The 25725-nt window shown below is 48.5% G+C and overlaps 1 protein-coding gene across 5 annotated transcripts in view; it reads left to right on the forward strand.

Annotated features, from left to right (window-relative positions):
* The window catches only part of SLC4A11 (solute carrier family 4 member 11), a 244862-nt gene that overhangs the window by 41715 nt on the left and 177422 nt on the right, over positions 1–25725 (forward strand). The window contains exon 1 of one of the 5 annotated variants that reach the window (XM_083398297.1): positions 9518–9855. The exons of 3 other annotated variants lie outside the window; for them this stretch is intronic. In XM_083398297.1, coding sequence (XP_083254423.1) covers positions 9654–9855 — 202 coding nt within the window. In that variant the 5' untranslated portion in view covers positions 9518–9653. Of the gene's footprint in view, positions 1–9517; positions 9856–25725 lie in introns of those variants that run through there. One more of the 5 variants, XM_083398298.1, reaches the window with a different exon arrangement.

A 25725-nucleotide genomic window follows, 5' to 3' on the forward strand; every position in this document is an offset into this window, starting at 1 on the left:
TTTAAATGCAAATGGAATTGAATTTCTCCCCCCCCCCCGCTTCTAATCCCACAATTGTCAGAAGTTGGCTAATGCTGATGTTAGTTGGACCTCAGCTATGCACCCCCTAGCTTATGCAAACCAAAACTGGGCCTTTCTAGAAAGTTCTGGCTCCCTTCTGCCCGTGAGCAGTCGTGTTCCGTTCTTGGGGCTGGGATTGAGGAGGAATCTGCTCTTTCAGACACATTTCCATTCTTTCTGCAAAGAACATGCAGAGAGAAGAAGATCTCTTTCTGTCTGTCTCTCCAAGTTTGGGTGCAATTTTGGGTTTTCGTTGAATCGAGTGTCCCCAAGTGTCCAGCACCCTGCAATGCAGAGATCGCCATCATTTCTCGACAAATGGGATAGCTCTGTTGGTAGTGCAGAGCACTCTTGTCCTCAGGGTTGCGGGTTTGAGCCCCACTGTGCTGGGCGTGGGGGTAACCTGTGAAACGCGGTCCAGGACCGGTCCAGAATCCGAAGGTTCTGCTGGGAGTCAGTCTGACAGGGCCAAGGCAGGAAACCAGGCAAGGACAGGTACAGGATCTGGCATACAGCAATGTTGCTCCCGCAACCTGGGGCGGGGTACGACAGCCTTTTCTCTTTGTCGGGGTAACGGCCGGTCCTGATCCCCCGGCGACTCACCTCCCTGTTTTGCCTGAAGGCGAGCACTCCTCCTGCGAGTACTCAGGTCTCTCCTTTGCTCAGACCTGAGTCTCTGCAGCTCGGGAGACGTCGGTGGGTTACCAGATCCAGAGGCCGCCTCAGCCTCCCCTGACCCAACCGGTAGTGAAGCAGCTGTAAGTGATGGCTCAGCTGGAGGCAAGGAGGTAATCCCCACATCTGGAGGCAGGGCAGGCTCAGGCCCCTGACTCAGCCCAGCTGGTGCTTGTTGCAGGGGAACCTGTGCAGACTGGGGCTCTTCAGGGTCAGGCCCCAGACTTGGTTCAGATGATGCCTGAGGCAAAGGATCCGGTGCAGACTGAGACTCCTCTGGCTCCGAGTCTGAGCCCAAGTCCCAGACCATCACACCCACATTGGGCAAAAATATTCTTGGGCTAGATCATCCTTCGGGTCCCTTCCAACTCTACAGTTCTGCGATTCTGATCTCTGTCATTTCCCACAGTCGCAGGGAAATGGAGGAAGCAGGCAAGGCTGGACAAAGGTTTCTGGACCACGGACAGCTCCGAATGAGCAAAGAGCTCTGATAAAAGTTGGGAGTTGACTGAGACAGAGGCATAACGCTCCAGAGAGGTCTAGTCTCTGAACTGAAGACTCTTTCTTCGTTCTATAGCCTCCCTGCTTTCACAGGGCAGACACCAGGAAATCTGGGGGGGCGGGGGGAATCTAGATCTGATCGACGGATGGCATGATCAGAGTATCCTTGGATTATATTTGGCCAAGAATGCTGCTCTCCCCAAAATGGAAAGAAGCAGAAGTCCCAGCAAAGGAAGAATGGATTCAAAAACTTACGGAATATGCAGAAATGGTGAAACTCACCGGAAGAATAAGAAAGCAAGATAACAAACTTAAAACAAAAAACGGAATGGAAATGGTTTAATCCAATATTTACAGATAAATTGCAAGCAGGTAAAAACATTGGCAGGATTATCATAATAACCCGCAGTTGCATAAGAGTTTATATTTAGGTAATTAAATGAGCGGATTAAATGAATTTGGATATGCAGAAAATATTTAAAAAGAAGGAACCGCAGAAAAAGGGGGAAGGAAGTTAAACTTTGAAACGTTAAAATGATTGTGAAATTAATGATAGGTATAAATTTGGAAAGTAGAAATAAAAACTAAAAAAAAAATACATTTGCCCATATTTCATAGAATTGTAGAGTTGGCAGAGACCCCGAGAGTCATCTAGTCCACCCCCTTGCAATGCAAGAATATCAGCAAAAGCATCCAACCTCTGCTTAAAATACCAAGATCTCATTAAATCTACACATCCTTCCCTTGGAGTTCATAAAGATGACAAGTAGGAAGAGAACAGGGCTTTGATGGATTTGGTCTCCTACTTTTCTGGCTGTTAACTAAAGGATGAGAGGCTGCGGCTGTTATTTGCGTGACTACAGAGAAGGAGAATGTAGACATTAATGAGCAATATAACTAGTGATAAACACCTCTGGGAAGAGAGGACTTCTTTTTTTGGCGGGGGGTGGGGCTTTATTGGTATATACCTTGGATCATTACAGGCCTAACAAAATTAATACTTGTGGATATTTCGGCATACTAGGGCAAATAAATGAATCACAAAATGGCGGGCAAGCTTTTGAAGAAGCCACCTTCCTAGCAGTGCAACATTAAAACTGCAGGCACATTTTCAAAGTTAAGCAGGGTCCGTGTCAGGAGTGCATGCAGGAGCCAGGCCCTGTGACCAGTAGGGCTTTGCAGGACAGGGGCCTTCCTAAGTTTGTTCTGGAGAGGCAAGGTGCGGCCGCACAGGTGAAGCCGATTAGTAACTCACTGCACCTGGTGGCAAGAGGCAGGAAGGGATATAAGGTCAGCATTTCCCTTTGGCTCTTTGCCATAGCAACATGTTTCCTGCCTTGCTGTGTTTGGCTTCTTGCTTCCTGATCGTCGGACCCCTGACTTTGTGACTCCTTGATTCTCGACCCTCGGACCCCTGACTTCATGATTCCTTGCTTCTTGATCCTCGGACCCTTGACTTCGTGACTCCTTGATTCTTGACCCTCGGACCCCTGACTTTGTGACTCCTTGCTTCTCGACCCTCGGACCCCTGACTTTGTGACTCCTTGATTCTCGACCCTCGGACCCCTGACTTCGTGACTCCTTGCTTCTCGACCCTCGGACCCTTGACTTTGTGACTCCTTGATTCTCGACCCTCGGACCCCTGACTTTGTGACTCCTTGCTTCTCAACCCTCGGACCCTTGACTTCGTGACTCCTTGCTTCTCGACCCTCGGACCCTTGACTTCGTGACTCCTTGCTTCTCGACCCTCGGACCCTTGACTTCGTGACTCCTTGATTCTTGACCCTCGGACCCTTGACTTCGTGACTCCTTGATTCTCGACCCTCAGACCCCTGACTTCGTGACTCCTTGCTTCCCGACCCTCAGACCCCTGACTTCGTGACTCCTTGCTTCTTGATCCTCGGACCCCTGACTTCGTGACTCCTTGCTTCTCGACCCTCGGACCCTTGACTTCGTGACTCCTTGATTCTTGACCCTCAGACCCCTGACTTCGTGACTCCTTGCTTCCCGACCCTCAGACCCCTGACTTCGTGACTCCTTGCTTCTTGATCCTCGGACCCCTGACTTTGTGACTCCTTGCTTCCTGACCCTCAGACCTCTGACTTTGTGACTCCTTGCTTCTCGACCCTCGGACCTCTGACTTCGTGACTCCTTGCTTCTCAACCCTTGGACCCTTGACTTTGTGACTCTCTGCTTCCTGACCCTCGGACCCTTGGCTTCTGGACTCTCATTCCTGCTCCCACCCTGCCATCTTGCTCCCGGTCCCGACGACGTCCTCAGCTGGGACTTCGATCGCCCGTAGACCAGACCGTGACAGTCCGGTCTGGTTTCAGATTGGATGGGGGACCACGCGTTGAGATTCCTGCATGGCGGGGGGTTGGACTGCATGACCCTCAGGGTCCCTTCCAGTTCTGTGATGCTATGCCAGGGGTGGGTGAGGTCAGAGACAAAAGGGGGTGGACCAAGGAATGCAATGCTTACCTTTGTACAAGAGGAGGCTGGTTTTGACTAACACACCCCTCTCCAGTCTATGCCCAGGCCAGCAAGAGACATTATCAGAGTTTGACACATCCCATTCTGGAAAAAAACAACATTCAAGGGGTGTGTAAAAAAAGGCCAGCAAAGGGTGTGTCTGGGAAGGGGGGCAGCCTGGGGGTGGTCCCAGGGCCAGAGAGAGAGAGAGAGATAGGTTTGGGGGTCCACATTTGCCCTCCAGGCTGAAGGACCAAGAACGTTCTACGTTTGGATATCTTTCAGAGTCATCTAAGGTTCTACAGCCTTGGGAGTTTTCAAAATGTTCTTGTCAACATCACGACAACAAATACAGCAGGATTGGGGGGGGGGGGGAGACAAAAAATCCCAGGAATTCACGATCTGCTTTGGAGAGACAGAAGAAAGGGGAGAGATGATTTCCTCAATAAATGCACACTGTCTCGCGCTTCCACTTAATAAATCACTATTCACTTCGTTGTCCTTGTGTGCTGGATTTTGTGAGCAGCGTCGAAGTGTATAATTGTTATCGCCTAGCAACTTCAATCCCACCCTCCAGCTACTGCCCCATTCAGCGAAGGGCTCTTTATTTTAATTGTAATTCGCATCAATTTGTTTCGTGTTAAGGCAGGTCAGTGATTTCTGCCCCCCGCTGCTGCCGAAATAGCTTGGCGCCGTTTTATCTTCAGACGTTAAACTGATTTCACCTCTGTAACGCAGGAATCTTCTGCCCAACATGGGATTCGAACTGACAGTCCTGCGATGAAGAAGTTTCATTCTCTGCCTTGAAATGCAAACGTTTTATTTACTTATTTGCTGGATTTGTATACTACGCATCATCTGAAGATCAGATAAAAAGGGCAAAATGAAAACACAAAAATACAGAATGAAATGAAAGCAAAACAAACCAATAACACACACACACACTCCCCGACACATTTAAAAGGCCATAGACGCCGAATGGCTGGTTGTAGAAAAATGCTTTTGCCTGGCGCCTAAAAATATGCAATGAAAAATGGCGTCTTCCTTTAGGCTATTTTTGTTGGGATCAAGGAGGGAGAGATTTTTTAAAATTTCATTTTAAATACTCGCTGCCTGTTGTGGTGCCAAGATTGTTCAGGGCTCTTGGGTACCAGTTACATTAAATTAGGAATGTGCGCATTAATTCCATTCGAGCAACTAGCCTCAAATCTACTTTGACCCCTAAACATGTGGGGTTATTTCCTCCCGCCACTCCCCAGACATCAGTAGGGCATTAGCTTCCTTCCCCAAGTCTTCAGGATGGGGCGAGGCACAAGGAAGACTAAATAGCGTCGGCGCATAGTAACAACTTTCAGGTTTGCTAATGACTGTCGCAAGAACTCGTCACATAAGCACCTGACGATACTATTCAAAAGACGCCCATTTTAATAAATGGGGGCAGCGAGTTTGTCATTGCAGTCCAGGGCGTTCTCTTCTGCTGCAAGTCAGCCACACCTTGTTTCGATGATCTCTGAGCACAGTCGTGCCAAGGTCTTGCACAGCTGCCTTCAGGTATCGTGTTTCGAAGTGTGTTCTAGTGCATGTGCATTTGATGGTTATCGTGATGCGCTGAGAGTCTTTGAGGACATGCTCCAAGAGCTGCAGCTGCGAAAGGATGCTGACAAGCTGGAAGGTGTGCAGAGGAGGGCAACCAAGATGATTAAGGGTCTGGGAACAAAGCCTGATGAGGAACAGTTGAAGGAGCTGGGTTTGTTTGGCCTGAAAAAGAGGAGACTGAGAACCATGTTCAAGTATCTCAGGGGCTGTCACATGGAAGAGGGAACAAGCTTTTTTTTACTCCCGATCTGGGGGGGTAGGACTCAAACCAATAGCTTAAAGGTACAAGGAAGGGACGTGGGTGGCGCTGTGGGTTAAACCATAGAGCCTAGGACTTGCTGATCAGAAGGTCAGCGGTTTGAATCCCCGCGACAGGGTGAGCTCCCGTTGCTCGGTCTCTGCTCCTGCCAACCTAGCAGTTCGAAAGCACGTCAAAGTGCAAATAGATAAATAGGTACCACTCTGGTGGGAAGGTAAACAGCGTTTCTGTGCACTGCTCTGGTTCGCCAGAAGCGGTTTAGTCATGCTGGCCACATGACCCGGAAGCTGTATGCCGGCGCCCTTGGCCAATAAAGCGAGATGAGCGCCGCAACCCCAGAATTGGTCATGACTGGACCTAATGGTCAGGGGTCCCTTTACCTTTACCTTACAAGGAAGGACTAAACAGCTCAGGCCCACAATACCTCAAGGACCGCCTCTTTCCATATGAACCTACCCAGACTCTGAGATCATCTTCTGAGGCCCTCCTTCGTCTGCCTCCTCCTCAAGAGATCAGGAGGGTGGCAACACGAGAACAGGGCCTTCTCTGCAGTGGCTCCCCGTCTGTGGAATGCTCTCCCTAGGGAAGTTCGCCTGGCACCTTCATTATACACCTTTAGGCACCAGGCAAAAACGTTCCTTTTTAACCAGGCCTTTGGTTGATCAGTTTGACATCTGATGCCCTTTTAAAATGTGGGCTGTGTGTGTTATTTGGTTGTTGTTTTTATTCTGATTATATATGTTGTCATCTTTTCTGTGAACTCCCCTGAGACCTCAGGGTATAGGGCGGTATATAAACTCAATAAATAATAATAATAAACGTCAGGAAGAATTTTCTGACGGTAGGAGCTGTTGGACTCTCCTTCGTTGGAGGTTTCTAAGCAGAGGTTGGATGGCCATCTCTCATGGATGATCTAGCTGAGATTCCTGCATTGCAAGGGGTTGGACTAGAGGAAGCTTGGAGTCCTTTTTCCTTTAGTAAATCCTTATATATAGCCCAATTTTGTTCCATGTTTTTCTTTTTTTACCATTATCGCTTCTAAAGGTGAAATCCCCCAGGGTGTCTTAAGGTAAAGGTAAAGGAACCCCTGACCATTAGGTCCAGTCGTGACCGACTCTGGGGTTGCGGCTCTCATCTCTCTTTACTGGCAGAGGGAGCCGTCGTACAGCTTCCAGGTCATGTGGCTAGCATGAGTAAGCCGCTTCTGGCGAACCAGAGCAGCACATGGAAACGCCGTTTACCTTCCCGCCGTAGCAGTACCTATTTATCTACTTGCACCTTGACGTGCTTTCGAACTGCTAGGTTGGCAGGAGTAGGGACTGAGCAATGGGAGCTCACCCCGTCACAGGGATTCGAACTGCCGACCTTTTGATTGGCAAGTCCTAGGCTCTGTGGTTTAACCCACAGCGCCACCTGCGTCCCTCCAGGGTGTCTTAGGTTCCAGTAATTCTTTGTATTTTACCCATACTCTATATATTGGTTTCCTATATATTGGTTTCCAAATCCAATAGGTCTCCATCTTGTAATGTTATCCACTCTTTCAACCAATCTAAGCAGACTGAGTCATAGTACAAATTTAGGTCAGGTTGAAGTCCTTTCCAGCTCTACGAGACTATGATTCTAATATTCTACAAAATGTGTCTGTTTACCAGGAATGCATTTCATGAGCCTCGGCAGGGCAGACACAGCACACTCGTTTCATGCTAGTTGCAGTCACTGCTTTCTGTTGCCTTCTCTCAACAATCCCCAAGTCTTGGTATTGATCGGGGAAGCCCTTTAGTTCCAGCACAGGTGGGTGCCATTGCCGTTCTAAGGGAACAGGAGAGGTGTTCATGGCGAGTTCTGGCACTTCTTCTTCTTGGTAAGATAATAATATCTATATTCCACCCTTCACCAGAAGATCACAGGGCGGTTTACACTGTAAAACCACAAAAATGCATGGCACAACAACGAGAACAACCAATACCCCCCAGTCCCAAAGAGTCCTCTGCTGCCCATGTCGTGCCGCTCTTCCCATTTCTGAATTAGCATGAAATCAGTTCTGCACTCAATAGCTGGCATTCATCTTCTATAGGGGAAAAGCATGCTTGGCCCATAAGTGCTTTGATGGCAAAATCCTGTGTAGACCAGTTTTGTCGTGGTGAGACTTAAACGAAACCACAGGGTTTAAATTTTTTATTTCTGGAAGTTTCAGCTTTAGGGTGAACTTGCACAGAAGTGGAATTGTTCTGCATTCATGGGAGCTTTTGATTCCGGAGTGTCAAGCGGTTTGGAGTGCATTTAAATAGTTCCTCACTTAAAACAGTTGATGGTGCTCCAGCGATCGCTGCCATCATTCACTCCCCGGAACCACAAGCACTCTGCGCTCTTGCCTCTAGCAGAACACGATCTGAATGTATTATGTAGTCCAAGGATACGTGTGATTTTCTGGCAGTCTTGTGCTGTTGTTTATTTATATTTATTCAGTTTATATATTGCCCGTTATCAAAGGATCCCAGGGTGGTGTACAACATTAAAAACACATTGCAGAACTTCAGTGATAAAAACATAATAAAAGGCATACTGAGAGACAGCATAATGATAATAAAATAGTCATCATAATAACAGTCCACTTCTGCACACTTTCAAAGGCCGTAGATTATTTAATAGTCCTGGGGAAAGAGGAATGTTTTTGCCTGGAACCTAAGGATGTGCAATGGTGGTACCAGGTGAGCCTCTCTGGGAGGAGCATTCCACAACTGGGGAGCCACCACAGAAAAGGCCCAGCTCTTTAAAGAAGTTGTAGGCCAACCCTGTTCATAGTAGAAGCCATGGTAGAAGCTGACAAAGTGGTGTAGGACAGAGCTGAAGCTCGTACTGTGTGTGTGTGTGTGTGTGTGTGTGTGTGTGAGAGAGAGAGAGAGAGAGAGAGAGAGAGAGAGAGAGACGTGGCTCTCTAGATGTTGCTGGACTCCAACTCCCATCACCCCCAACTTGCATGGGCTAGTAGCCAAGGATGATGGGAGTTGTAGTCCAGCCATGTGGGGATGCTCAGAGGTGAGCCACCCCTGCAATAAAGAACGAAGGAGGCGAAATCGGGGTCTCAATCCAAGTCCGCTGGATCAGGCCAGACCTGGTTCTTTCGCATTGTGCCCTTCAATATCGGGTGCCGGGTGCGAGCAAAGCATAGAAACGGCACAATATTCATTCCCATTTGGGTTGGCTGGCAACAGTTACGTTAAGTAAAGGTAAAGGGACCCCTGACCATTAGGTCCAGTCGTGGCCGACTCTAGGGTTGCGGCGCTCATCTCACTTTACTGGCTGAGGGAGCCGGCGTACAGCTTCCGGGTCATGTGGCCAGCATGACTAAGCCGCTTCTGGCGAACCAGAGCAGCAACATGGAAACGCTGTTACCTTCCCGCTGGAGTGGTACCTATTTATCTACTTGCACTTTGATGTGCTTTTGATATGTTAGGTTGGCAGGAGCAGGGACCGAGCAACAGGAGCTCACCCCGTTGCGGGGATTTGAACCGCTGACCTTCTGATTGGCAAGTCCTAGGCTCTGTGGTTTAACCCACAGTGCTACCCGCATCCCTAACAATTACGTTACAAAGGCTTATTTCATTTAAAAACAATTGGTACCAGATCTTAAGTCATAAATGTCACCGGTGTGCATCAGCAGAGCGTCGTTGTTTGTGAAGGCAAACCTAAATTGTTTTCAGCAATGCATGCGCAGTTCTGATGCACTTTCTTAACATGAAATATGTCGTGTGGAATGAGAGGAATTGAGAACCTACCGTGCTGTTCTTTCAACGAGTTGGGGAAGCAAAACCTTCTGATTCTCTCCCACCCCCTTTTAAAAAAATGCTTTCCGTCACACATCCCCTTCTTGATTCAGTGTCGTTTGAGGCTGGCATGTACCAAAGTGTTTTCTGTGTTCTGCATGCTGCTTCCGACCCGTCGGCAGCTGTTAAGGCTGTGACAGCGAGATAAAAGGCGACGTTCTGAAGTATGAAGGTTTCTCGAAACCACATCCCAGGCTCTCACCATTCTTGTTTGCAATGTTCGGAAGCAGAATTGAGCAGAGCTCGCGCACGGCTCTGAGTTGCACATGAGTGGCAGATCTGCCTTGTGGGCATCGGCTGAGGATGAGGATGGTTCTTGCGTTCTCGGGTCCATCTTTCGGCACAGAAGTTGGCTTGGCAAGTTAGGCTGCCTCTCGCTGTTTGGGGCACCCGCTCTGGTCGCCAGTTGCAACCGTCATGCGCCGTGGGTCCCAGCGCTCCGTGACACAATGTTCGTGACAATATCGGGTAAAGTGAAATCCCTCCCATTTTTCAATATTTGTGTGTGAGGGCGTGAGAGAGAGAGAGAAGTAATTTGAACGGAAAAAGAGTGACATGCTTTTTGTTCTGAAAAAACAAAACCAATGTTTGTGTGTGTTTCTGTAACTGGGGCATGACTCTGTTTTCCCCCTCTGGTTGTGGTGCTCAACAGGAGAGTGCTCTTGTGTTGTGGCTTCCAGGTGCAATTAAGGCTATTTTCAAGCATCCTTTTTGCTTCTGCTCAATATGCGCCGTGCCTCTGCACTTTATGTTTAAGAGCAGGAAATCTTGGACTCGGAGCCTCTTATTGTCCATCTGTACATTTGAGCGTTTAAAAATAACTCCCCTCCTTATCTAGCGAAGGATGCCTCCGGCAATAGCAGCAATGCATTCCCTCGGTTTGAGTCATAGCGAAATAGCAGGGAGGGAAAGAGAAAGGAGATGTTGACAAGGAGACCCTGGATGGCGAAGCTTTAAATTCAGCTCTTGCACGGGAGAATTGGCAATACGGCTTTGGATGAGATTTACGTTTTTCTCCTCCAGTGAGAGCTGCTTTCTGAGCATCTGTTGACGTATTCTGCCTTGAACGAAGGAAGCTTTATATAACCCACTTGAGCTGGGGCACTTTCGTTGCTCCTTTCATTCTTTGCACCCCGGAAAGCAGACGTTCTGTGCTGCAGAAGCACATTTTGGCGACCCTCCTGCTGCTGTTTCCCCAAATCATGTAGCAAACCTGGAAGCCTGGATTTTTACAGGTGTGTACATTTCGTTGGGGACGTGGGTGGCGCTGTGGGTTAAACCACAGAGCCTAGGACTTGCCGTTCGGTGGTTCGAATCCCTGCGACGGGGTGAGCTCCCGTTGCTCAGTCCCTGCTCCTGCCAACCTAGCAGTTCGAAAGCACGCCAGTGCAAGTAGATAAATAGGTACCACTCTGGCAGGGAGGTAAATGGCGTTTCCATGCGCTGCTCTGGTTCGCCAGAAGCGGCTTAGTCATGCTGGCCACGACCCGGAAGCTGTACGCCGGCTCCCTTGGCCAGTAAAGTCAGATGAGCACCGCAACCCCAGAGTCGGCCACGACTGGACCTAATGGTCAGGGGTCCCTCTACCTTTACCTTACATTTCCTTGAGAGCATCTGGTCCAAGGAGGAACTTGCTTTTCAATCAGCTGCTTCACCCGTTCCCACCAAAAGCTTAAGCCCACCATTTCCCAACTGAACATTACTAGGATTTAACACACACACACACACTCCTCAAACTTTGGGCAAATGTCTAAATTCTAGATTTAGTGGAATCTGCTCTGACAGGATGTAGTGATGGCCAACACTATACAGTAGTACCTCGGGTTAAGTACTTAATTTGTTCCGGAGTTCCGTTCTTAACCTGAAACTGTTCGTAACATGAAGCACCACTTTAGCTAATGGGGCCCCCCGCTGCTGCCACGCCGCCGGAGCACAATTTCTGTTCTCATCCTGAAGCAAAGTTCGTAACCCGAGGTACTATTTCTGGGTTAGCGGGGTCTGTAACCTGAAGCGTATGTAACCCGAGGTACTACTGTAAAAGCAGATCTGACAAATTCGTGGGGGATTAGGCTGTCCCTTGCTACTCGCCATGATGTTTGTGTTCTCCCTCCATCGTCAGAAACAGTGTGCTTTCGAATACCCTTTGTTGCGAATGCTGAGTAAGGAACAATGCTGTCCTTGAAGGCTTCCTGCAGGGATCTGGTTGGTCACTGGTTAGACTACTGCAATGCGCTCTACGTGGGGCTAATTTGAAGGTGACTCGGAAACTACAACTAACCCAGAATGTGGCAGCCAGACTGGTGACTGGGAGTGGCTGCCGGGACCATATAACACCGGTCCTGAAAAACCTACATTGGCTGCCAGTACGTTTCCAAGCACAATTCAAAGTGTTGGTGCTGACCTTGAAAGCCCTAAAAGGCCTTGGCCCAGTATACTTGAAGGAGTGTCTCCATCCCCATCGTTCAGCCCAGACACTGAGGTCCTCCTCCTAGGGTCTTCTGGTGGTTCCTTCAATGTGAGAAGTGAAGCTACAGGGAACCAGGCAGAGGGCCTTCTTGGTGGTGGCACCCACCCTGTGGAACGCGCTCCCATCAGATGTCAAGGAAATAAACAGCTATCTGACTTTTAGAAGACATCTGAAGGAAGCCCTGTTTGGGGAAGTTTTTAATGTTTGAAGTTTTATTCTGTTTTTAGTCCTCTGTTGGGAGCCACCCAGAGTGGCTGGGGAAACCCAGCCAGATGGATGGGCTATAAATAATAAAATTATTATTATTATTATTACTGTGAGAACAGGATGTTGGACTAGATGGGCCATTGGCCTGATCCAGCAGTCTCTTCACGCGTTTCCCCTTTTTTAAGGGAAATTCCCTTATTCTGAATAGGATTCCTCGCAAGAAATGGCTCAGACCCCATTGAAATGAATAGGAGCTGGACTATGAATATGGCTTGTGCAAAGTCACTTGGCAGGTGATTCAGCGGGGCAGGGTGAATCATAGAATCATAGAGTTGGAAGAGACCACAAGGGCCATCGAGTCCAACCCCCTGCCAAGCAGGAAACACCATCAGAGCACTCCTGACGTATGGTTGTCAAGCCTCTGCTTAAAGACCTCCAAAGAAGGAGACTCCACCACACTCCTTGGCAGCAAATTCCACTGTCGAACAGCTCTTACTGTCAGGAAGTTCTTCCTAATGTTTAGGTGGAATCTTCTTTCTTGTAGTTTGGATCCATTGCTCCGTGTCCGCTTGTCTGGAGCAGCAGAAAACAACCTTTCTTCCTCCTCTATGTGACATCCTTTTATATATCTGAACATGGCTATCATATCACCCCTTAACCTCCTCTTCTCCAGGCTAAACATGCCCAGCTCCCTTAGCCGTTCCTCATAAGGCATCGTTTCCAGGCCTTTGACCATTTAGTTGCCCTCCTCTGGACACGTTCCAGTTTGTCAGTGTCCTTCTTGAACTGTGGTGCCCAGAACTGGACACAGTACTCCAGGTGAGGTCTGACCAGAGCAGAATACAGTGGCACTATTACTTCCCTTGATCTAGATGCTATACTCCTATTGATGCAGCCCAGAATTGCATTGGCTTTTTTAGGGTGGGTGAGGGTCATGTGCCCGGCTTAGAATCATAGAATTGTGGAGTTGGAAGGGACCACGAGGGTCATCTAGTCCAGCCTCCTGGAATGCAGGAATTATTCGCCCAGCGTGGGGCTCGAACCCCCATGGCCCTGAGGTTAAGAGTCTTATGCTCTGCCAACTGAGCTTTCCTGCTGGATCTGTTTTGCTTTTTAGCAGAGCCCTGAGATCCAGATACCAAGTCAGGTGCAAATACTGGGAAGTGAAGAATTCTGAGTCCAGGAATTTGGTTCAAAACTGTCCTTCAGTACAAAACGCCCACAAAACACCCACATCTGATCAACCCCTGCCACCCATCTTCCTCGACCTCAGCAGTAAACATTTTACAGTGGTGCCCCGCAAGACGAATGCCTCGCAAGACGGAAAACCCGCTAGACGAAAGGGTTTTCCGTTTTGGAGGTGCTTCGCAAAACAAATTTCCTATGGGCTTGCTTCGCAAGACAAAAATGTCTTGCGATTCCTGGGTTTTTTTCCCGCTCCCCACCCCCTTTTTCTAAGGCACTAAGCTGCTAATAGCCTTTTAGCAGCTAATCCGCTAATCCCTTAAGCCTTTAATAGCCGCTAATAGCCGCTAAACCGCTAATAGCGCTAATCCGCTAATGGGCTTGCTTCGCAAGACGAAAAAACCGCTAGACGAAGAGACTCGCGGAACGGATTCTTTTCGTCTTGCGAGGCACCACTGTATTTTATTCTATTCCATTTGTGGGATGGGGAGTCATTTTGTCATTCTCGTTGTTAAACAACTGGGAGGCAGAAATCCTTGCAGATCTACTTCAGATCGCTCAGAGATCTCTCTAGCGCCTGCCCACTGCTGTGTGAAGAGTGCACCTTTTCATTATTATATTATTTGTTTGTTTCTTGCATTTACATCCCACCTTTTTCTCCAAGGAGCTCAAGGTGGCCTTCGTGGTTCTTCCCTTCCTCGTTTCATCTCCACAACAATCCTGTGAGGTAGGCCAAACTGAGAGGCAGCGACTGGCCCAGCATCACCCAGTCAGCTTGAAAGGCCAAGCGAGGATTCGAACCCTAGTCTCCCGGGTCCTAGTCTTACACTCTAACCACTGTGACGCACTGGTAAAGGTAAAGGGACCCCTGACCATTAGGTCCAGTCGTGGCCGACTCTGGGTTTGCGGCGCTCATCTCACTTTACTGGCCGAGGGAGCCGGCGTACAGCTTCCGGGTCGTGTGGCCAGCATGACTAAGCCGCTTCTGGTGAAATCCACCAGGGTGTCTTAAGGTAAAGGTAAAGGGACCCCTGACCATTAGGTCCAGTCGTGGCCGACTCTGGGTTTGCGGCGCTCATCTCACTTTACTGGCCGAGGGAGCCGGCGTACAGCTTCCGGGTCGTGTGGCCAGCATGACTAAGCCGCTTCTGGCGAACCAGAGCAGCGCACGGAAACGCCGTTTACCTTCCCGCCGGAGTGGTACCTATTTATCCACTTGCACTTTGACGTGCTTTCAAACTGCTAGGTTGGCAGGAGCTGGGACTGAGCAACGGGAGCTCACCCCGTCGCAGGGATTCGAACCGCCAACCTTCTGATCGGCAGGTCCTAGGCTCTGTGGTTTAACCCACAGCGCCACCCGTGTCCCAGTGACGCACTGGGAATTGTACAAAAAGAACTGAACATTAGTAATTATTTTGGCCCTGTTTTGTGGATCAGATCCTAACATATAATATATCTTTGGACCAGTTCCTGTTTCTAATTCCCTGCAAAGACCTGGTTTATCTTTTACAAATATAAGAATGCAGAATCTGGATAGATGCAGATGCATCTATCCACATCAGTCTCTACTTCTGTTTTCTTCTTTGGTCTGAACTCTGCTGCCCGAGGAATACATAGTTCAAGCTTGCAAAGCTTTTAGTGAGCTATGTAAACAATTTATTTTCATCTTACATCTGAAATATAAGGGCCTTTTGATTTTGTTAGCTTGGTTCATAATACCGAAAGCAGAAAGGTATTTTGTCACTTCCAAAGAGGAACGAAGGGTATTATGACTAGGGATAGAAAAAGGAATTAGGCCTTGTTTGCATTTGGATGCAAATCTAATTAATCCATGTGTCCTGAAGCGGTATGTGAAACAAAATGCAACTCTTCTTCAAAATCTGCACTTCTGTAACCATAAAAAATGTGCATATTATGGGAATGTGTGCTTAAGAATGCATATATTAGTGAGAAAAGCATAGGAAGGTGCACTGTATTATGGGAAATGACTTGCAAAAGCTGCATGTTGGGCAAAATTGCAAAGAAAAATATGTGTGTTAGGATAAATGGATGCTAAAGCGCTGAGAAATCTCTGGGAGGATTTTAAATAAAACATTCAGAAAGCAATGCAGAAATGAGACAAACGGAACCTATGTTTGAAAAATGAGAAACGAAAATGGACAGATCCACACTATAAACATTTGTGAACGAGGGTGCGCTTCTGAGAAAGTGGACTCCTGTCAGCAGAAACGTTTGCCCTAATAAATTTATTGTGCCTTTTAAGATGCCTCAAGACTCTTGACTGGTTTGGCAGCTGTAGACCAGCAGAGCTACCTTTCTGGAAATTGGGGGAAAAGCAAAGTTGTCTTCTGGGGCGAGATGCAGTTGTGCTGCTAGGTAAGGAATATACAGACAGCTTTGACAGTGGTAATCTTTGCTTCATCATGTTGTGTGGATGCCTGATTATCGTCTTCCAAAGCAACTAATCTATTCCAGATTTAAAAATGGAAAGCGTAATGCTGGTGGTCAGCAAAAGAGGTTTAAAAACTGTTTCAAGGCAAATCTTAAAAAAATGTAATATGAACACCGACAACTGGGAAGCACTGGCCTGCGAGCGCTCCAGTTGGAGAACAGCCTTTACCAAAAGTGTCATGGGCTTTGAAGAAGCTCAAACTTGAGACGAAAGGAAGAAACGTGCTAAGAGGGAGGCATGCTTGGCAAACCCTCACCGTGATCAACTCCCACCCGGAAACCTATGTCCCCACTGTGGAAGGACGTGTGGATCCAGAATTGGCCTCCACAGTCACTTATGGACTCACTGGTAAGACCGTGTTCATGGAAGACAATCTTACTCGGCTACGAGTGATCGCCAAAGAAGAATAAATGCACACAGCATATGCAAGAACATTGAACCCCACATGGTATCTGAAACCCTCTTGCGGTCCAAGCTCTCCAATACAAACACACATGCGGAATAGTTGCGATGGAACTGGAAGCATCTTTCCCTGCCTGCTATGCCAAAAAGCTCTGTGTACTAACAGATGGTAGTGGCTGCTGGGGCACAGGGCGTAATAAAATTTGGCCGGAGACGTGATGTTCTGCTAGGCTAATGACCTGTGAAAGTATGGAAGAGGGGCTCTGGTGGTTGTTAAGTGCTGCAACGGAGACGAAGGATGGGTACGGAAGGCAAGGCTGGAGCCAAGAGATTCTTGCTTTTGCTGATTGACTCCGCAGATCCCGTTCTGCAGCATTCCCCCAGCAGTTGAATGGGACCTGTCCCCTGCGGTTCCAGCACCCGGGAGGTGGCTCCAGCCCTGGGGATGTGCCGTGGGGTCAGGGCGTGTGGAAAGGGCTTCCTGATAAACCGGGGCCTTCGGCGTCGGAGCCAAGTCCACGATTCTGCCGTGCGACGGTGGGAAAATAGCTGTGGGGGCTCTGACATGGAGTGTCTGCTCTGAGTTGTTCCAAAAACAGCTTGTTCAGGCCTTGAGTCTTTCCAAGAGGACCGGAGGCAGCAGGAAAAGGCAAACAAAACTATCGAAGGGGCTTCCCTGCATTGACAGGTAGCAAAGTTTGAGGCTTTTTAAAAAATTTAGAGAGAAGGCAAGTAAGCAGGTTTATGATAGAGGTGTGTGATGTGGAGAAACTAGACGTCCTGGCTATATTTCTGTATTTATCCCTGTTTTGCTTTTTAAATATTGTGGGTTTGTGCACCGCTTAGAAATTACAAGAATATTAAGCTGTCCAGAAATACTTTTAAATCAAAAAATCTCTTACCTTTAAAGCCAAAATAAAATTGGGGGGAACTTATAACATCAATTTTTCTCAGACAAGGTGAAAATCGGCGTTTTCGGTGTGAAAATCCAGTCTATTCCTAGGTAAAGGTAAAGGTAAAGGGACCCCTGACCATTAGGTCCAGTCGTGACCGACTCTGGGGTTGCGGTGCTTATCTCACTTTATTGGCCAAGGGAGCCACAGTTTCTGGGTCATGTGACCAGCATGGCTAAGCCGCTTCTGGCGAACCAGAGCAGTGCACGGAAACGCCGTTTACCTTCCTGCCAGAGTGGTACCTATTTATCTACTTGAACTTGATGTGCTTTTGAACTGCTAGGTGGGCAGGAGCAGGGACCGAGCAACGGGAGCTCACCCCGTTGCGGGGATTCGAACCGCCGACTTCTGATCGGCAAGTCCTAGGCTCTGTGGTTTAACCCACAGTGCCACCCGCGTCCCAGTCTATTCCTAGGGAAACACAAAATCCCATATCTGGATTCTTCAGGCAACCCGTTAGGTTTGGATTTTACTGGCTTTTGAACTCATTGGAGTTACTCAAAATATAACAGGGCAGGCAGAAGGACAACACACACATATAGTACACAGGCAACATTTGACACTTAACCCTTGGTATTTTCTACAATCATTAAGAAGATATTGGCAGAACGAGACCGTTGCAGCAGAAGAAGTCAGTTTGTTAAAAAGCACCTTATGAAAAGAAAGTTTTGCATCTCCTCCAAAATGGGAAGAGATGGAGCTTCTTTGAGAAGACAGTCCTGTAGCTGTGGAAAGCCTTTTCTTGGTATCCGATAATAGAATAATCGATACAGGAAGAGAGTGCCTTAAAGCATGGGCAGAGTGCCTTCTCCCCCTGCACAGATTGACCACAGCCTGTCCTTAAGAAGCAGGGGATCCACTGCCCACCAGCCCACCCATTAATCCTAGCTTGCCAACTCTTGAACTCGCTTCAGCCTTTCGTTACTTTACTGGCGGCGTACAAACCATGCCTTTAACACACATTTTAATAACATAAATTCACCCAAAGAATCCTGGGAGCTCTACTTTATGCTTCATAAAGCTACAATTCCCAGCGCCCTGAACAAACTACAGATCCCAGGGATCCTTGGGGCCATTTTCTGACGGACATGCCCGCCCTGCATTTAAAGCACCCGCCCCCTAGAATCTAGGGAAGTGTAGTTTGCCACTCGCAGAACTACAATTCCTTCACAGATGCCAGCTCCCAGGTTTCTTTGGGTGAAGTCGCATACTTTAAATGCTCGGCGTATATGAAGCCTACATGTGCGCAGGATGAGTCACAGGCTGGGGTGAGCTGGAAGACTCAGAAATGCCTGCCAAGCTCATGGGCTCGTGTATCACCTCTTTGTCCTCCTGGCACAAGCGATCTCGTCATTCGCAGTTCCACGCAGAAACACAGTGCTCTGCGAGTGACTCAAGCGGTTGAAACGCCCTGGGATTTCTTGTCTGTGGAGTTGGGGGGCTGCTCTGAATTGTAATGCATTCTGCTGCAAAGTGTATTTGAATGTTGGAGAATGTTGGAAGCTGAAATGGGAGTGGACGTTGCCAGGGTTTTTACGTTTGTCTTGAGGTCAGGAATGGAAATCACGCAAGCAGATATGGTCACTGGTTTTTTTTAGTCCACGATTACTCCATCAATAATTACGTTGCATTGCGCATTGTTTCTGACATTTCCATTCCGCTGAAATACATTGACATCAATTGCCAATACAGTGGACGCGAATGTGATCTGTGTGGGACGCACGTTCGCAACCCGCAGCGGTGCCTCTGCGCACACACGGGTTGCGATTCTGCACTTCTGCGCATGCGCAAAGTGTGCTTTAGCGCTTCTGCGCATGCGCGACCACCGAAACCTGGAAATAACCCGTTCTGGTACTTCTGGGTTTCGGCGGTCCGTAACCCAAAAAAACACAACCTGAAGCGTCTGTAACCGGAGGTATGACTGTACTGTATTGAAATCTTTTTCAATAGCAAGATAGCAAGAGAAATAATGTACGTTTTTGCAGAAGCCGAACCACAGCACGATGGAAAGAGCGCCGATTTCAAATTAAAAAGGACGGGACAGAAACTGCTGCCTCCTTGCACCCCAGGTCCTGGATGCGTTAGGGAACTTAAGGGCTGTTTAGTAGACAGCGGAGTTGACACTTGCTGCAAAAATCTAAGTCATGTTTTTTGGTGTGTCTTATTTAGCAAAGCAGGGAACGCGGGTGGCGCTGTGGGTTAAAGCCTCAGCGCCTAGGGCTTGCCGATCGAAAGGTCGGCGGTTCGAATCCCCGCGGCGGGGTGCGCTCCCGCTGTTTGGTCCCAGCGCCTGCCAACCTAGCAGTTCGAAAGCACTCTCGGGTGCAAGTAGATAAATAGGGACCGCTTACTAGCGGGAAGGTAAACGGCGTTTCCATGTGCGGCTCTGGCTCGCCAGAGCAGCGATGTCACGCTGGCCACGTGACCCGGAAGTGTCTTCGGACAGCGCTGGCCCCCGGCCTCTTTGAGTGAGATGGGCGCACAACCCTAGAGTCTGTCAAGACTGGCCCGTACGGGCAGGGGTACCTTTACCTTTACCTTATTTAGCAAAGCATATGAAGGGAAGCTGAAACACCCTCAAAATGTCTCAAGGGGTTTTGCCTATCCCTAGCTGAGAACCGGTTTTCGACGCCACAAATTGCCATGCATTTGCATTGTGCAAAGCGCAGAGAGCGTGCCACAAGGCGGTCATGGTACATGCACCCAGCACCATGTGACAGGGCACGGTAGATGCTCCCCGTAATTGCTAAGTGTGACAGCTCTGTGACAGCTGTTTTCTAATTGTGCATTCATGTCTAGTTCACTTCCTTAAATAATATAATGAACATCCTCCAAACCTTGCCCTGTAAACCAAGTGGAACACAGGAGTAGCAGATACAGCATCTGGAATCCGAATGTGAATGTCTTATTCTGCATTTTTCATGCACCCAGCTTCTCAGGACAGGAAAAGCACCTTCGACTAGCTATGTGTATCTCCAGGTCTCCCTTGCCAACAGAAGATCTTGCAGAGGAGGTTAAGGGGTGATATGATAGCCATTGTTCAAATATATAAAAGGATGTCACATAGAGGAGGGAGAAAGGTTGTTTTCTGCTGCTCCAGAGAAGCGGACACGGAGCAATGGATCCAAACTACAAGAAAGAAGATTCCACCTAAACATTAGGAAGAACTTCCTGACAGTAAGAGCTGTTCGACAGTGGAATTTGCTGCCAAGGAGTGTGGTGGAGTCTCCTTCTTTGGAGGTCTTTAAGCAGAGGCTTGACAACCATATGTCAGGAGTGCTCTGATGGTGTTTCCTGCTTGGCAGGGGGTTGGACTCGATGGCCCTTGTGGTCTCTTCCAACTCTATGATTCTATGATTCTATGATTCCTTGCCTGTGTTGGGTCATGGAGATGCCCCCAGAGGAAGATTTTGTGCTATTCTCTTAATAATAATAATAATAATAATAATAATAACAACAACAACAACAACAACAACAACAACAATAATAATAATAATATATTTCCCCAGCCACTTTGGGCGGCTTCCAACAAAATATTAAAAATACAATAAATCATCAAACATTAAAAACTTCCCTAAACAGAGCTGCCTTCAGATGTCTTCTAAAAGTCAGATAGTTGTTTGTTTCCTTGACATCTGGTGAGAGGGCTTTCCACAGGGTGGGTGCCGCTACCGAGAAGGCCCTCTGTCTGGTTCCCTGTAATCTCACATCTTGCAGGGAGGGAACTGCCAGAAGGCCCTCGGCGCTGGACCTCAGTGTCCTGGCAGAACGATGCAGGTGGAGACGCTCCTTCAGGTATACTGGACCGAGGCCATTTAGAGCTTTGAAGGTCAGCACCAACACTTTGAATTGTGCTCAGAAACGTACTGGGAGCCAATGTAGGTCTTTCAAGACCAGTGTTATGTGGTGTCAGCGGCTGCCCCCAGTCACCAGTCTGGCTGCCGCGTTCTGGATTAGTTGTAGTTTCCGAGTCACCTTCAAAGGTAGCCCCACGTAGAGCGCATTGCAGTAGTCCAAGCGGGAGATAACCAGAGCACCCCAAGCGGACGCTGCCTCTTTCTGATCTGCTCCTGTGCTGACGGTGACTGCCTGGGCAGAAAGGGGATTTTTCTGTACATTTCTTAAGGTCACGGTTTTTAGGGCTCGTTCACCACTGCGGCTTGCATCTGATCCACCCCGAAGCAGCTGAAACTATTAACCCAGCAAAGCTTCTGTTTGACGTAAGCCCTGCCCTTTAAGCGCCTTTGCGGAAGCCATGGACTGACGCAGGATCGATCAGCCCTCCTCTCTGCTGCTGCTGCTATCGAATGATAGGTCACTCACTGGGAACGGCATGCGCCACTGCAACATCTTCAGAGGTTCTGCACATTCTCGCCCGTGCATATGACATTGGGTACACCTAGCTGCTTTCGTGTGTCCCACCTGCATACCCAGACGCTCTTCCTAGTCCTGGGCCATGGGTTTCACCCTGGCAACACTGCTTCTTGGCACTGCTTTCGCCTGCTTCTTGGCAATCTCCCCCATGAAACTCCTTGAAGGGGTTGTGTTTGAAGTTCTTTGAACATGTACAGAGTGTCTTTGGCAGAGCGCCAACCCTACCTCCCTTTCCAACAGAACTGGGAGTAGGTCTGATTTACTTGGGTTTTTCCCCTCCTTACACAAAGGTGCACGGCATTGCTGCTCTCCCACAGGGAAGGCAGGACTCAGGTTCTGTGGTACCTTGGGTTATGAACTTAATTCATCCCGGAGGTCCGTTCTTAACCCAAAACCGTTCTTAACCTGAGGCATACTTTCGCTAATGGGGCCTCCCGCTGCCACCGTGCCGGCGGCGTGCGATTTCCGTTCTCACCCTGGGGCAAAGTTCTCAACCCGAGGTACTACTTCCGGGTTAGCGGAGTTTGTAACCCGAAGTAACCCAAAGCATTCGTAACCTGAGGTACCACTGTATTGTTGAAATTCAGCACTAGGTGTTTTATCGACTGTGGGGGAAGATGTCATTCATTTTTGATGAAAACAGGAATTGAATTTGTGGCTGTTCGCCTATTCATTCCATATCCATGATGCAATCCATTATGCAAATGATACTCTGTTGTTGTTGTTGTTATTTAAATCCTGTTTCTCCCCAGACTGGGACTCAAAGTGGCTTACACAAATTAGAACCACAGAGATGAAATACAAAAAGCTTTTAAAAATGAAGTTAAAAAGTAATTCAACATACAGTCGTACCTCGGGTTACAGACCCTTCAGGTTGCACGATTTCGGGTTGCGCACCGCGCCGAACCTGGAAGTACCGAAACTGGTTACTTCAGGGTTTCGGCGCTTTGCACATGCACAGAAGCGCTGAATCGCAACCTGCGCATGCGAACATGCGGTGCTGCTGGTTGCGAACACTGCGACTTGCGAACTTGCTTCCCGCACGGATCACATTCACAGCCCGAGAGTCCGCTGTATTTCATTATGTCCTCACCCGCTTTGCATTGCATTTCCTCTGCATTGAAATGAATGCTGTGAAATGACTTATTGACGACATAATTTATCTAATTCATTCTGTAAATTATGTAGCTTACGTAATTTGGCCACAGTGGACAGCGAGACAAATAATGTACGTTTTGGTGGAAGACCAGCTGCAGTGGAATGGAAACAGTGCTGCCTGCGACTTATACAGGGTGGAACGGAAAACGATGCTTTCTTACATCCCAAAGGTGTTAAATAAGAATAAGAATGAAATAATTAATTATTATATTTACATACCGCCTTTCTTTCCAAGGAGCTCAAAGTAGTGTACACGGTGTAGTGGTTAAGAGCGGTGGACTCGTAATCTGGTGAACGGGGTTCGCTTCCCCGCTCCTCCACATGCAGCTGCTGGGTGACCTTGGGCCAGTCACACTTCTCTGAAGTCTCTCAGCCCCACTCACCTCACAGAGTGTTTGTTGTGGAGAAAGGAGAATGTTAGCCGCTTTGAGACTCCTTAGGGTAGTGATAAAGCGGGATATCAAATCCAAACTCTTCTTCTTCTTCTATGCTCACAACAACCCTGTAAGGTAGGCTAGGCTGAGAGGCAAGGGCTGGTCTCCAAGGTCCCCCCAGTGAACATCATGGGGCTGAGTGGGGAATTCGAACCCTGCTCTCCCAGGTCCTATTCCAACACTCTTAACCGCGGCGTTGCAGATTGTGTCCCACTGTTTGTATTAGGAGGTTCTCCTCGTGGGAAAACAGAGCTCGTAAATGCTGACAGATTTTATTCTCTCCTTCTCTCTTAAACGGTAACATAGATGCGGCCTCCCTGCTGGGAGAAATCGAGATGTGTGAAAGAAGTTCAGGATGTTCTGGCTTTTGCCTGGGAGGGATACCCTCTCGCTGTGAAAAAGGGCCTGCGTCCCACATTAGCTCTTTTAGGGAAGGAGCGTGCAGCCAGCGTTTACTCACAACAATAAAAAGAAAACAGCCACCCTCGGCCCTGAATGCATTTTGGCACAAAAGCACCATTAAGGACATTTGTTTGGCGTGTGTGTCCAACCGGCTGGCCCAGAAACTGCAATCCTGGCTGCCTTTTGGGAAGGCAGATCTAGCCAATAAATTCCAGAATTAGCAGTAAACAAACCCATTTCCTAGGAAACTCTGGCATGAGGTCGGAGGGGAAATCCCTGCTCGTTTGGCCCCAGAAGATTCTCCGCCGCTGTGTTGGACCATGTTTGGAAGAGACCACGTTTAATGTTGGAAAAGATGGAGAGCAGGGGCCTCGTCTGCAGGAATGTGCAAGAGCCACATCGTTTGGGGTCGCTGAAAGAAAAGGAGGTGGCGAAGATCACCCAAAGGACCACTTTTCAAACTAAGTGGACGGGCAGTAAAACAGCAAATGCAATTCAGTGTAGACAAATGTAAAGTGATAGGGGGCGGGAACCTTAATTTTGCATATATGCAAATGGGTTCTGAGCTGGCGGTGATGGACCAGGAATGAGACCTTGGAGATCTCTTGATGAACATGTCAACCCACTGGGAGCAGCTCTGAACAAGGCAACTTCGGTGCTGTTGTTGTTGTTTAGTCGTTCAGTCGTGTCCGACTCTTCGTGACCCCATGGACCAGAGCACGCCAGGCACTCCTGTCTTCCACTGCCACCCGCAGTTTGGTCAGACTCATGCTGGTAGCTTCAAGAACACTGTCCAAACATCTCGGCCTCCGTCGTCCCCTTCTCCTTGTGCCCTCCATCTTTCCCAACATCAGGGTCTTTTCCAGGGAGTCTTCTCTTCTCCTGAGGTGGCCAAAGTATTGGAGCCTCAGCTTCAGGATCTGTCCTTCCAGTGAGCACTCAGGGCTGATTTCCTTCAGAATGGATGGGTTTGATCTTCTTGCAGTCCATGGGACTCTCAAGAGTCTCCTCCAGCACCATAATTCAAAAGCGTCAATTCTTCGGCGATCAGCCTTCTTTATGGTCCAGCTCTCACTTCCATACATCACTACTGGGAAAACCATAGCTTTTACTATACGGACCTTTGTTGGCAAGGTGATGTCTCTGCTTTTTAAGATGCTGTCTAGGTTTGCCATCGCCTTTCTTCCAAGGAGCAGGCGTCTCTTAATTTCGTGGCTGCTGTCACCATCTGCAGTGATCATGGAGCCCAAGAAAGTAGAATCTCTCACTGCCTCCATTTCTTCCCCTTCGGTGTTAGGGATCATTATAAAAGGAACTGTGAGTAATGGTGCCAGAATCCTAACACAGGGATACAAATCTGTAGTGCAACCACATTTGGAATACTGTCTGCAGTTCTGGTCGCCTCACCTGTGCTGGAAACCACAGGAGGTGAGAGGGCTCTTGTGAGAGAGATCCTGCTTGTGAGCTTCCAATAATGGGCATCTGGTTGTGTTTTTTTTAAAAAAGGTAAAGGACCCCCGGATGGATGGTTAAGTCCAGTCAAAGGCGACTATGGGGTTGTGGTGCTCATCTTGCTTTCAGGCCGAGGGAGCCGGCGTTTGTCCACAGACAGCTTTCTGGGACATGTGGCCAGCAGGACTAAACTGCTTCTGGCACAACGGAACACTGTGGCGGAAACCAGAGCGCCTGGAAATTCCGTTTACCTTTCCGCTGCAGTGGTACCTATTTATCTACTTGCACTGGTGTGCTTTCGAACTGCTAGGTTGGCAGGAGCTAGGACAGAGCAACGGGAGCTCACTCCGTCGCGGGGATTCAAACCGTCAACCTTCCGATCGGCAAGCCCAAGAGGCTCAGTGGACCACAGCGCCACCCGCCTCTGGTTAACCACTGGGCGAACAGGGTGCTGGATGAGATGGGCACCCTTGGGCCTGACCCGTAACACTTGCTGATGACCACATCATGAAAGATGGGTCTATCATTGGGCGATAATTCTTATGGACCAAGTAGAATCTCCATCATTAAAGTAGTGTATCTCTTTGTTGATGGTTGCGGAGAACAAACACATCGACCATCGCCTTCATGCCCACCTGGAAAATTTCCTAGGTGACCTAATGATGCTGCTGAACCCCAACTCCCATCAGTGGTCAGACCTCACCTGGAGTACTGTGTCCAGTTCTGGGCACCACAGTTCAAGAAGGACACTGACAAACTGGAACGTGTCCAGAGGAGGGCAACCAGAATGGTCAAAGGCCTGGAAACGATGCCTTATGAGGAACGGCTAAGGGAGCTGGGCATGTTTAGCCT

The sequence above is a fragment of the Podarcis tiliguerta genome, assembly GCF_965153285.1.
Source record: "Podarcis tiliguerta genome assembly, chromosome: 9".
NCBI lineage: Eukaryota > Metazoa > Chordata > Lepidosauria > Squamata > Lacertidae > Podarcis > Podarcis tiliguerta.